The following is a 14,691-nucleotide window of genomic DNA, read 5'->3' as shown; positions in this document are numbered from 1 at the left end:
ATGTAGTATATATGTAGTATGAATGTAGCATGTATGTAGCATGCATGTTGTATGTATGTAGCATGTAATTTTTTTTTTTTTTTTTTACATTCAACACATTAGCCGGATGATGGGACTACTACTGTCCCATCATTGGCTAATGTGTCAATCACTGTCATGGTAGCAGGCATCGCCCGATGGGACTTGTAGTCCCATCGGACGATGCCTGCACAGACCCCCGAAGCCTGCACAGCCCCCCGGCAGGCCGGCACAGCCCCCCGGCAGGCCGGCACAGCCCACCGGAGCCTGCACAGCCCCCCGGCAGGCCGGCACAGACCACCGGAGCCTGCACAGCCCCCCGGCAGGCCGGCACAGCCCCCCGGCAGGCCGGCACAGCCCCCAGAAAGGCCCGTACAGACCCCAGAGAGGCTGTACAAGGGAAAAACAGGATTTTTCTTATTCCGATACCGGAAGTCCCATAGACTTGAATGGGACTTCCGGTATCGGAATCGGCGATACCGATACTTTTTTTTTAAGATCGGCCGATCCATTCCGATCCGATACTTTGAAGTATCGGACGGTATCGCTCAACTCTAGTGGTCAGTAATACTGTTGTTATTCCTCATGTACTCACAGTTAACTGATGCAAAGTTTGTTGAAAGGATAATACTTCTTACAGTCTTCCTCTTCTGAGTAGCAGGCAGCTGTGAGATGCATGGAAGACGCACACCTAGTATGATCTAGTCTAGAGGAGGAGCTTTACTACTAAGAATTTGCAACACATTTTCACTTTCAGTTTCATACATTGTAAGTAGGGGGGTTGGGGCAGCATGAGGTTAACCAAGTATAAGATTAGATAAGGGCAGTGGAGAACAGTGACACACAAGAAGTAAGAAATGTCTCTATCTCCAGCAGAACTGCTTATCACTGTTGTTCATAGTTTGATAGAACATATATATTTGAGTAACGTTTATAAAATTCATATGAAAGTTCAATTATGAAATATTAATACATTTTTTTTAAAGCTGGAGTCGGAGTCGGTACATTTCTACCGACTCCGACTCCGGCTCCAACCAAAACTAACTCCGACTCCATGACTCCGACTCCACAGCCCTGCTGGCCAGCCACGCTGTGGAGTATTTGGATGCATGTGATGGAGCATTGTCCTGCATGAAAATCATGTTTTTCTTGAACAATACCGACTTCTTCCTGTACCACTGCTTGAAAAAGGTGTCTTCCAGAAACTGCCAGTAGGTCTGGGAGTTGAGCTTCACTCCATCCTCAACCCGAAAAGGTCCCACAAGTTCATCTTTGATGATACCAGCCCATACCAGTACCCCACCTCCACCTTGCTGACGTCTGAGTCAGAGTGGAGCTCTCTGCCCGTTACTGATCCAGCCTCGGGCCCATCCATCTGGCCCAACAAGAGTCACTCTCATTTCATCAGTCCATAAAACCTTACAAAAATCTGTCTTAAGATATTTCTTGGCCCAATCTTGACGTTTTATCTTATGTTTCTTGTTCAAAGGTGGTCGTGTTCCAGCCTTCCTTACCTTGGCCATGTCCCTGAGTTTGGCACACCTTGTGCTTTTTGATACTCCAGTAATGTTTCAGCTCTGAAATATGGCAAAACTCGTGGCAAATGGCATCTTGGCAGCTTCACGCTTGATTTTCCTCAATTCATGGGCAGTTATTCTGCGCCTTTTTTTATCAACATGCTTCTTGCGACCCTGTTGAATATTTGCCATGAAACGCTTGATTGTTTGGTGATCACGCTTCAAAAGTTTGGCAATTTCAAGACTGTTGCATCCCTCTGCAAGACAACTCACAATTTTTGACTTTTCAGAGTCCTTCAAATCATTCTTCTGACCCATTTTGCCAAAGGAAAGGAAGTTGCCTAATAATTAAGCACACCTTATATAGGGTGTTGTCATGAGACCACACCCCTCCTCATTACAGAGATGCAAATCACCTCACTTGCATAATTGGCAGTTGGCTTTCAAGCCTATACAGCTTGGAGTAGGACAACATGTATAAAAAGGATGATGCGATCAAAATACTCATTTGCCTAATAATTCTGCACACAGTGTATATGTATATATTGTCATATATGTTTTCTTATATTGTCCTCTCTATTTTTGTAGTACCCCATGACTAAGATCCGGGAGGATCGAAACGTTCGGTATGGGAATCTAGGTTGTATATACTAATTTTTCTGTTCTGGCACTTTTTTTCTGTGGACTGGATGTTTATTAATAAAATTCACTAATTTTGCATAATATCCAAGAAAAGTGTGCGGTGAATTATATTTCTTGTGCCCATTTTGGAAATGACACCCCACTGGGAATTCATCTATGGATATAGTGACCATTTTCACTACACAAATGATTTCCAGAAGCACGTAGAGGAAGGTTTAGAGCAAAAATGTCATTGTAGTGCCCAATATATTGTGCCCAGCTTGTATCTCTGGAGACCTCCCCCCACCTACCCCCGGAAATTGTTAAGTCAGCTCCACTCAAATGTGTCTGTCACTAAATAATCCAAATGCTTGAATGTCAAAACAGTTCAAAAACGTGGTTCTGTGTGGAGGATTGTAAAGCAGTCATGGAGGCATAAGGCTGGCAGTGATGGGCATTGTGGGTAATAATAGCGGGGATCATGCCTCATTCCTCTCTAGGAACATACACGACATCTTCTCTGGGGGTTCTTTCTTGTTTCAGTTACTGGGATGAGCGCAATAAAATGTCGCTCAGTGAGTCTTCTGACATCTTCAGATTCTAAAGGATTGGCTGGGACAACATTTTCAAAAGCAAGATTTTCAGTGACCTTTTCCTGATAATCAAGGAAAGTATCTGCATTTCCGGCTTTTCTGCATTACATAAAAGAATTATATGTGGCCACCTGAAACAAATAACTTTTTATACCAGATCTATGATTTTCTTGATACCTGGTATGGCTGTAGAACCTGATTTGCAAGGTCCACACCCCATATATTTGTTGTAGTCAGTGACAGACACAGGTTTTGGAGTAGTGGATCCCTGTTGGTCTGCAGTGGCCCTTGTGGCATCTGTGTGGATCGAGCTCAGGATAAAAATATCTGTTTTATCCTTAAACTTAAGGGCAAGCAGCTCTCCATTGTGTAAAGCCCCTGACTGCCCCTTTCGGAACTTTTTGCTGACCAATGATTGTGGAAACCCCTGACGGTTTTTTCGAATGGTCCCACAAGCCCCTATGTTATGTTCAACCAGACTTTTAAATAGGGGTATGCTGGTGTAGTAGTTGTCAATATACAGATTGTAGCATTTTTGTAAAAATGAATGATTTTTCCAGATGTCCCCAGATAAGTAGGGCATCCTGGTGGGTTTAGTTGGCTGTCTTTCCCCTCATAAATGTGAAAAGCTGATGTGGATCCGCTTGAACTCTCGCACATTTTATAGAGCTTTATTCCGAACCTTGCCCTCTTCGAAGGAATAAATTGCTTGAGGTGCAGTCTTCCTTTGAATTTTACAAGGGACTCATCAATGGAAATGTTTTCTGTTGGGGTGTAGAGCTATAAGAACTTTTCTGTCAAGTCTTCGATGATGGGTCTGATTTTGAATAGTCTGTCATGTTCAGGGGCATTTCTGGGCAGACATTGACTAGTGTCATAAAAATGCCAAAATCTCAAACTGTGGAAAAAAAATAAAGCTATAGAGGGGTATAGGGGAATACATGAGATACAGTTATTTGGTTTGACCCCCGGCTGACTGAACTGCTAAGTCTATGGAATTTTGGACAGTGGAGAAGAATAGGTATATGGTATGTGTCGCTGTTGCTAGATGGTGAGACATTTAAAACATTTGAAACACTTAGTGAAGAGTTCCCTTTGGAGCATACTATGTTTTACCAGTATCTGCAGCTGCGACACGCATTCTCTAGACAGTGGAGCAAGTCACCGATAGTGATACAGAATGACAGTATATTGAATACGCTTGGCCCCCAGAGGGGCACTAGGGGTGTTATATCGATAATTTACAGGGGATTGCTGGGTACATTTTTGTATAGACAGCCATTGATGGCTAGATCCAAATGGACAAGGGATTTGGGAGACATATCGGATGAGCAGTGGGAGTCGGTTTTACAATATGTCCCTAGAATATCTGTAAGTGAATCTGGGAGGGGGCCGCAGTTATACACTATACATAGGGTACACAGGACACCTGTGTGGATGAAAAAGGCTGGACTAAGGGCAGACTCTGGATGTCCGAGATGTACGATGGATGAAGTGGATATTCTTCATATGCCATTGTCTTGTCCAAGATTACAGGCATTTTGGATCGGGGTCCTGGATTTGGTGGAAAGCTTGCCGGAAGCAAATATTACTCGAGATCCATTGACGTGTATTTTAGATCATGTAGAGGAGGTGGCGTTGGATGAATGGGGTAGGTTAGCAATAGCCAGACTGCTTTATGTTACAAGTAAAACTATCATATTGCACTGGTTAGATGAGAATCCTCCAGCTAGGCAGGAATTTGTAAAGAGAGTTAATTTTGTAATCCTTATGGAGCGAAGCGTCTACATGAAAAGAGGCAAGATGAACCACTACGAGAATATCTGGGGGGGTGCTTGGACTTTCCCGGATTGGCTTCCGCAGAACTCGTCAAAAATAGGTTATTAGGGTTATAAAACAGTGTTCAACATTGTAATGCATGGCTAAGGATTGTAGATGCGTGACGGGGGGGTTCTTGTTATGGGAAGGGGGAGGGATGTGTTTGGTGTATTTGCATTTATTAAAATATGGGGAAAGTATTATAATTTGTACTCTAATGTATACTTATGTATGTAATACTATCCTGTATGCTTTCTTCAATACTTTATTCGCTGTCGGAACATAAAAGTGCATAAGCCTCCTCTGCACTATAATACTGACCGGCCATTTTATTCGTTTTCTTTTTTTTTACGTAAATACAAAACTACGACGTGACTGACGTGACCAAATTATTGGGGAAACAATGGAGAAAAGCCTAATTCTTTACCCTACCCCTAACTTCAGAATAAACCCTAACTTTAGCCCCAACACTAACCCTAACTAACCTGCCTTATCTGTTTTTCTTTTTATTTGATATTTGGGAGGCAGAATGAACAAACAGTTGAACACCACACACTACTGGTTCATCCAACAAGGTTTTCTATTAGACTGTGAGCTGTCATTGTCTTGGTAAATAATTAAAGGTTTTTACATAGCTTGCCATTTTTATGGACAATTTAAAGGGGTTGTCCACTACTTTTTGTAACCCCCCATTATATCCCCCTGGGGCCCCTAATGATTTTTGTAATTACATTGCGTTGCCAATTCTGCCTGTGAGCGGCGTCATGCGGGCAGCTGATTCCAGGTCACGTGACCCCCAGGCTGCAGCTGCCGCTAACATCTGCTGATGTCATGTCAATTTCCTGACTCTGGAAATTGATGTGACATCATCAGCAGGCGTGACCCAGCATCAACACACTGCTGTCGCTCATCAAGAGTCACAGCAGTGTGTGGGCGGTGCTGCACCACACGTCACAGCCCCATCACTCTGCAGCATCTGTCTCCTCACCCATCAAGAGTGATGGGATTGTGCAGGGGGTGGACGGGGCTGTGCGGGGGGGGTGGACGGGCTGTCTGTCAGCTGTGCGAGGGGTGGACAGGCCGTACCGGAGTCTGCGGGCTGCTGTGTGTGCAGTGCAGGGGTCTGCAGGCTGTCTGCTGGCTATGCGGGGAGTGGACGGGCCGTGCGGGGATCTGTGGGCTGTCTGCTGGCTGTGCAGGTTGGTGGACAGGCCATGCGGGGGTCTGCGGGCATCGATCTCCTGTAATAAAATAATAAAGCAACCTATACTCACCTTTCCGCTGTAGTCCAGATAATAATGAGGGTCCCAAGACTATCTCCCATATAGAGCAGTTGCATCAGCTGATGTGACCTCTCTCCAGGGACCCCAGCAATGAAATGACAGGCAGAGGTAATCCTCCGCTGTGTATCCCTCCACCACCGGGAAAGAGATCCCGTAACCATAGCCCTAACCCTAATCCTAATTCTCATGCAGCATTGCTGCAAAGTGAGAGCCTGAACTCATGTAACCTCAGTGATGCACTGCAGGAGCCATTGTCTCCTGTCAGTTCATCACTGGGAGGCCCACTCACCTGATGTCACTGTTCTGTAGGGGAGATCGTCGTGGGACACTTGTTATTAATTGGACTGTGTCGGACAGGGAGTATACGGTTTGTTTGTTTATTTTATTACTTTTTAATACAGGAGACCAAGGGCATCGCTTGGATCTGGGCGTGCAAAAAAAATATGAATTCCATGTTGTGTTTTATTTCATTAAAATACTTTATTCTTATGTGTGTGTGTTTTTTAACCCTTTATTACTATAAGATTAATAATGGATAGGCATCTTATTGACACCTGTCCATTATTAACCGAGCTTAATGTCATTTTCCAATAGCAAGGTGACATTAATCCCTTATTACCCCATATCCCACTGCTACACGGGAGTGGGAAGAGAGGGGCTAAGTGCCAGAATTGGCACATCTTCACTATAAAGCCTGGGCCTCATTATACAGCTGTACAGGGGTCTAGTGAAGGCTTTTTAGTCCTTTCCTCAGACTGTAGCTCCTGGGAACAGGCCCTCACTCCTGTCCCTTCACTATAAAGCCTGGGCCTCATTATACAGCTGTACAGGGGTCTAGTGAAGGCTTTTTAGCCCTTTCCTCAGTCTGTAGCTCCTGGGCACAAGCCCTCACTCCTGTCCCTTCACTATAAAGCCTGGGCCTCGTTATACAGCTGTACAGGGGTCTAGTGAATGCTTTTTAGCTCTTTCCTCAGACTGTAGCTCCTGAGAACAGCCCTTTCCTCAGACTCCTATCCCTTCACTATAAAGCCTGGGCCTCATTATACAGCGCTCTCTCTCGCTCTCATTTTGACCAGGGGCGCCCACAAAAAAATTTTTTGTTATAATTTTTTGGTAACATATACTCTTTGTTTCTCCTTGTTTTTAGTTCTATTCCTCCGGTGTCTGCTGCAGGACCATTAGTATCCATACAACCTCGGGGACCAGACCCCGGCCTTGTGCTGTGAACTTGGGAAGGGTTCTCCTCTAACCCTAATCCTTAGTCCTACTCTCCTTACGTTCCATACAATCCTTTCCTTCTCATGGAGAGTCAGGCTTTCTATAATGTCTCTTTCCTGTGCCAGCGGACCCAGGTCACTGAGGTCGGCTGCAGCACTTCCTTCCATCCATCCCACTCCGGGGATCTTCTCTCCTCCACTGACTCTGTCAGACTGACCAAATCCTAAACTCTTCCCGCTCTTTTGAGTGCAAACTAAACTCCACCCGCCTCCCAGCACGTTTCGTGTTCCAAGCAGGGAGCCACCAAAGGTGCTTTGCTACACTCCAAGCAGGGAGCCACCCGTGGTGCTTTGCTACACTACTTTGTGGTGTGGGGGTGTCGGTGTTGGAGTGTGGTCAGGTGTCTCCACCTTACCTGGATGATGGGGTACCACACCTCAGGAGGAGGTGCAGTACCTCTGTGGCGACTGAACCCTCAGGGGCGCCACATACCACCCCTTTAAACACAGCACGTCCGCGGGCTGCAAGAGAAACAAAGATGGACAGATACAGGACATACAAAAATTTTGATATGCTAATAAACAATTATCTAAACTTCCCAATGTGGGAGGCACTCATTCTTGAACATTGCAAGCAATTTTAACTAACTATCTATGTCCTAATACAGTACCTAATTCAAAGTGCTATTGGCAGTAAACACACTACCACTAGTGTTGAGCATTCCGATACCGCAAGTATCGGGTATCGGCCGATACTTGCTGTATCGGAATTCCGATACCGACTTCCGATATTTTTTCAATATCGGAAATCGGCATCGGAATCGGAAGTTCAGTTGATTGACAGCCGAAATGACGTCATCATGATGCGCGGTGTGTGCGCATCATGATGCGCCGTCATTTCGGGCCTTCCGGGGGTCTCTGCCGGCCTGCCGGGGGGCTGTGTGGACTGCCCGGGGTCTGTACCGGCCTGCCGGGGGGCTGTGCCGGCCTGCCGGTGGTCTGTGCACCCTGTGGGGGTCTGTACCGGCCTGTCGGGGGGCTGTGCCGGCCTGCCGGTGGTCTGTGCACCCTGTGGGGGTCTGTACCGGCCTGCCGGGGGGCTGTGCTGATGTCCGGGGGTCTGTGCAAGCATCGTCCGATGGGACTACAAGTCCCATCTGGCGATGCCTGCTACCATGACAGTGATTGACACATTAGCCAATGATGGGACAGTAGTAGTCCCATCATCCGGCTAATGTGTTAAATGTTAAAAAAAAAAAATACTACATACATACTACATGCATGCTACATACATGCTACATACATACTACATATATACTACATACATACTACATACATGCTACATACATGCTGCATGCTACATACATACTACATACATACTACATGCATGCTACATGCATGCTACATACATACTACATGCATGCTACATACATACTACATGCATGCTACATACATACTACATGCTACATACATACCACATACATACTACATACATACTACATATATACTACATGCATGCTACATACATACTACATGCTACATACATACCACATACATGCTACATATATACTACGTACATACTACATACATGCTACATACATGCTACATACATACTACATACATACTACATACATACTACATACATACTACATGCATACTACATGCATACTACATACATACTACATGCATGCTACATACATACTACATGCATGCTACATACATACTACATGCTACATACATACCACATACATACTACATACATACTACATACTACATATATACTACATGCTACATACATACCACATACATGCTACATACATACCACATACATGCTACATACATACTACATATATACCACATACATACTACATACATACTACATACATACTACATGCATGCTACATACATACTACATGCTACATACATACCACATACATACTACATACATACTACATACATACTACATGCTACATACATACTACATATATACTACATGCATGCTACATACATACTACATGCTACATACATACCACATACATACTACATGCATGCTACATACATACTACATATATACTACATGCATGCTACATACATACTGCATGCTACATGCATGCTACATACATACTACATACATACTACATGCTACATACATACCACATATATACTACATACATACAATACATTCATACAATACATACATAGACATACAGTACATATAACATAGAGTAACATACTTACCAATACTTGTCACATTGTTCCCCGAAGCCATTGTCTTTTCCGGAATAAATATTAACATAACAAACCACAAAAATACTCACCCACGATCCGAAGCAGTCCACGAGTGTGTCCCACGACGATCTTGGGTAGAGAACTGCAGCATCAGATGATGCTGCCGTTCTCTACGGGCTGCAGGAATCCAATGACGGAAGGTAGGTATCCTTCCGCACTGTATTCCTCCGCCACTTAAAAAAAAAAAAGTCCCTAGTCTCACTTTATGCCATTGCTGTGTGGGAATTTCCACAATGGCATAAAGTGAGACTAGGGACTTTTTTTTTTTAAGTGGCGGAGGAATACAGTGCGGAAGGATACCTACCTTCCGTCATTGGATTCCTGCAGCCCGTAGAGAACGGCAGCATCAGCTGATGCTGCAGTTCTCTACCCAAGATCGTCGTGGGACACACTCGTGGACTGCTTCGGATCGTGGGTGAGTATTTTTGTGGTTTGTTATGTTAATATTTATTCCGGAAAAGACAATGGCTTCGGGGAACAATGTGACAAGTATTGGTAAGTATGTTACTCTATGTTATATGTACTGTATGTCTATGTATGTATTGTATGAATGTATTGTATGTATGTAGTATATATGTGGTATGTATGTAGCATGTAGTATGTATGTAGTATGTATGTAGCATGCATGTAGCATGCAGTATGTATGTAGCATGCATGTAGTATATATGTAGTATGTATGTAGCATGCATGTAGTATATATGTATGAATGTATGTAGCATGTAGTATGTATGTAGTATGTATGTGGTATGTATGTAGCATGTAGTATGTATGTAGTATGTATGTAGCATGCATGTAGTATGTATGTAGTATGTATGTAGTATATATGTAGTATGTATGTAGCATGTAGTATGTATGTAGCATGCATGTAGTATATATGTAGTATATATGTAGCATGTAGCATGCATGTAGTATGTATGTGGTATGTATGTAGCATGTAGTATGTATGTAGCATGCATGTAGTATATATGTAGTATGTATGTAGCATGTATTATGTATGTAGTATGTATGTAGTATATATGTAGTATGTATGTAGCATGTAGTATGTATGTAGCATGCATGTAGTATATATGTAGTATGTATGTAGCATGTAGTATGTATGTAGCATGCATGTAGTATATATGTAGTATGTAGCATGTAGTATGTATGTAGCATGCATGTAGTATATATGTAGTATGTAGCATGTAGTATGTATGTAGCATGCATGTAGTATATATGTAGTATGTAGCATGTAGTATGTATGTAGCATGCATGTAGTATATATGTAGTATGTAGCATGTAGTATGTATGTAGCATGCATGTAGTATATATGTAGTATGTAGCATGTAGTATGTATGTAGCATGCATGTAGCATGTACTATGTATGTAGCATGCATGTAGCATGTAGCATGTAGCATGCATGTAGCATGCATGTAGCATGCATGTAGTATGTATGTAGTATATATGTGGTATGTATGTAGCATGCAGTATGTATGTAGCATGCATGTAGTATATATGTAGTATGTATGTAGTATATATGTAGTATGTATGTTGCATGTAGTATTTATGTAGTATGAATGTAGCATGTATGTAGCATGTATGTAGTATGTAGTATGAATGTAGCATGTATGTAGTATGTAGTATGAATGTAGCATGTATGTAGTATGCATGTTGTATGTATGTAGCATGTAATTTTTTTTTTTTTTTACATTCAACACATTAGCCGGATGATAGGACTATTACTGTCCCATCATTGGCTAATGTGTCAATCACTGTCATGGTAGCAGGCATCGCCCGATGGGACTTGTAGTCCCATCGGACGATGCCTGCACAGACCCCCGAAGCCTGCACAGCCCCCCGGCAGGCCGGCACAGCCCCCCGGCAGGCCGGCACAGCCCCCCGGAGCCTGCACAGCCCCCCGGCAGGCCGGCACAGCCCCCCGGCAGGCCGGCACAGCCCCCCGGCAGGCCGGCACAGCCCACCGGAGCCTGCACAGACCACCGGCAGGCCGGCACAGCCCCCCGGCAGGCCGGCACAGACCACCGGAGCCTGCACAGACCCCCTGGCAGGCCGGCACAGCCCCCCGAAAGGCCCGTACAGACCCCAGAGAGGCTGTACAAGGGCAGGAAAGGGTTTTTCTTATTCCGATACCGGAAGTCCCATAGACTTGAATGGGACTTCCGGTATCGGAATCGGCGATACCGATACTTTTTTTAAAGATCGGCCGATACCATCCGATACGATACTTTGAAGTATCGGACGGTATCGCTCAACTCTAACTACCACTTCAAGTATTCTCATTAACATATTTCTTCTTTCACATTTTCTTGAGCCTAAGTGACAACCGCTGATGCCTGGTTTGTCACCTGTAACTTTAAATCTTTATTCAAATTTCACATCTTTCCTAGATCTCACTGTCAGCTATAAAATCTGTTCTAGTACGATCAATACCTTTATTAACCACTATCATTATTTATTTTTACTATCAAAAAGTGCTAAACATTATTAATAAGTGCAATATAGACATTGATCCAGCCAAGATGTCATGAAATGTCCTTATTCCAAAAGTAAAACGCTAATTAGTTGAGGTAGTCCTTATTCCTAAAAGACTTATGTAAAACCAAGAAAGAGCACCTAAAGAGGTGCAACTATATACTTAACAGTTCTGGATCATTCAGTGTCCATGATCTCCACAGTTCAGTAAGAAAAACACTGCCAATAAAACTGGGCAACAAAAACTGGAATCAACAAGAAAACATCATAACAAAAATAGAAAAAACAGGCACAATGGTGCAAATACCCTCCTGGGTAACAGAGTTAGTTATTGGTATGCTCTTTAGTGTTGGTGGTCCCCTCCTGGGGTGCTGGAAGCTGATGACTTGGGCTGCTGCCAGGGGAGAACTGGTGGGCATCCTCTTCCTGCTTGTGGGTTCACATAGGACGAGGTGGTGGCAGCTGGTGGAATTTCTGCCTGAGGTACAGCGGGTGCAACTACCTGTACCATAGGGTGGTTAACAGGGTTGGCTGTAGCCTGCCTGGCCTTGGCAGGTGTGATCACCACAGTGGGAGGTATTCCTGCCGGAGGGACATAGGTCTTTTCTTTCTTGGCGTATATTCATAGCGTACCAGCCACGTAACCCCTCATGCCGGTTAAAAGTAGCGTATTCCCCTGGTTGCAGGTCTCTGGCAGGGTGTCCCTTTCTGAGGTGAGACTCCACATCCCTCCTGCTGAAGAATAGGTCTGAGATCCACTTGGGGTCGGTGATGAAACAAAACCCCCGCTCATGATTAACATTCAGGACCTGACCCCATCCTGCTGAGTCCCGGGGACTGTAGTGACCGGCACGGACCTTTTCCTTCTGGTCCAGATCAGGGCCCAGCACAGCCAGCCTCCGCTGTTCCCATTCTCTCTGCTTGACTGCCAGCTGGTGGATGGTCTGACATTTGGCCATGGTCTCATCCTCCTCCCAGGATCTGCTTCTACCCACCGTAGACAAGGGCACTACTGCTAGGGGTTCAGGTGTTTCCCCCCAGGGCTCATAGTCCCAGTCCCAGACAAGGTCCAGCACGACCTGTCCGGACACTGCAGCAGTTACACACCCCGAGGCCTGCCCAGATGTAGGGGCAGCAGACGTACCTGGAGCCTCCTGGCGATGCTCCGTTGCAGGTTTGGGACGGCAGTCGAAAGCATGGACATCCACCGGCATAGTCCAATCAGCTGCTGGTGGCGGCGGTGGAGCAGATGGCGGCTCCGGGTCCGCAGGGGTCTCTGGTGGGGCCTGCGCAGCCGTGTCAGGTCCAGGTTGGGGCTCTACTTCCTCTGCTTCAGCTCCCCAGCCCTCAAACAACTCCTCTTGGCAGGCCGCGACCAGCGGTAATTGCAGCATGGAGGTGGAGACAGGCGCTGCCGGTAACATTGCAGCAGCCGTCGGTTCCATGGGTGCTGCCTGAGGGAGATCCGGTGCAGCATCGACAGGTACTGCGGGTGAAGGTACCGGTGGTACAGCAGCAGCGACAGGTACCGGTGATAGAGGTGCTGATGGCGTGGGCCCCTCCCGGGCGTGCTGCCAGTTCAGGATCCAAAGTGCCTCCTGTCTCAGCCGCAGACGGGTAGTCAGCTGGGTTATCACGTCTTCCAGCTGCTGACGGTTCATGTTGGGAGTCTGATTGGAGCCTTCAGCCAGTGTGCCGGGGGAGGTTCAGCTCAACCTCCGTGCTCTCTTCGGGCCTCCTTCCTTCTTTCATCATGGTGGTCTCTCCTTCTTCCTGTCTGGACTCCTTTCCCGCCACCGACTCTCGCTCCTCCTTCTGGGGGCGGCGTCTTCTTCCTACTCCTCCATACCAAGCCAGTATACGAACCCCTCTGGGGGTGGGCCATGTTGCGGTTGCATAGAAGTTCAGGCAGGGGAGGCCCTGGACAGTTTGTGGTCTTTTCTTAGGACCACCCATGTTGTCACGCCCTTCTTCACCGTGTCGGCGGCCATTTTTAGAGTCCATTTTACAGTCTATAAATGTGGTTATTTTGGCACATTTTCAGCAATGTTTTAAGTCCAATAAATCTGAGGTACACAGAACCCGGTGGTACCGGGCTTCGTCATCCTGTTCGCGACGCCAAGTTGGGTCGCCCTCCCAGGGCCGGCGGGGTACTCGGTACCGGGCCCGATGAGCTTCAATGGGAGATGTCACGGCAGCTGGGACCCGGCCCATGGCCCTGGGCGCCCATTGTAAAGAGGGAATGAGTTCAGTCTGTTTCTGATAGTTACAGTTTATGAATGAATGATTCATGATGCCACCTGTGGCGTTCGGCAATGAAGATGTTAAGCAGAGGCTGCAGACAGATCCTCTGGGACAGATGGTGTGGTGCAGCAATGATGTTATAGCCCTCCACAGGCAGGGCTGTAGTCCCAGGGCAGTGTAGGTGAAGTGACACGTAGATGGTGCAGTGTCAGGCACGAGGGATGTAGCAGTGCTGAGCAGGTGGATGCAGGAATAAGTGGAGGACACCAGGGCATTTAGTTCCAAAGCTTTACTCACAGTCTGTTGTGGTACAAGCGCCCGCATCCGTGCCGTGTCCTCCGGGTCAGGAGCTCAGCCAACTTCCAGGTAAGATAAAGTACTCCTTTCCAACACTCCGCCAACATATGCCTTTTCTGAATGTCTCCCTTGTTGCGCCTATAGTAATCACAGTACTGAGTTACACTGGAGTTCCTCCTGTCAGATGTTCCTATGAACTCTACTTGTACGGCAGACAGCTGTGGCCTGCTTCGGGGACTCCTTACTACCTAGTCCCGGCTCACTCATGATGCTGTTGTGCCCACAAGTCTTGTGTAGGAATAAAGTGGTGACAACTTCTATTCCT

General features: G+C 45.8%; 1 protein-coding gene across 1 annotated transcript in view; it reads left to right on the top strand.

Moving 5' to 3' along the window:
• The window catches only part of LOC141076410 (uncharacterized), a 46,033-nt gene extending 43,896 nt beyond the window's left edge, over positions 1 to 2,137 (top strand). Inside the window, exon 7 of the mRNA XM_073563861.1 lies at positions 2,124 to 2,137. Coding sequence (XP_073419962.1) covers positions 2,124 to 2,137 — 14 coding nt within the window. The remainder of the gene's footprint in view (positions 1 to 2,123) is intronic.
• The last annotated feature ends 12,554 nt before the right edge of the window (positions 2,138 to 14,691 follow it).

This window comes from Dendrobates tinctorius, unplaced genomic scaffold, assembly GCF_039654945.1.
Source record: "Dendrobates tinctorius isolate UK_male_01 unplaced genomic scaffold, ASM3965494v1 ptg000404l, whole genome shotgun sequence".
In the NCBI taxonomy this organism is placed as follows: domain Eukaryota; kingdom Metazoa; phylum Chordata; class Amphibia; order Anura; family Dendrobatidae; genus Dendrobates; species Dendrobates tinctorius.
This window is presented reverse-complemented; position numbering and strand designations above follow the sequence as displayed.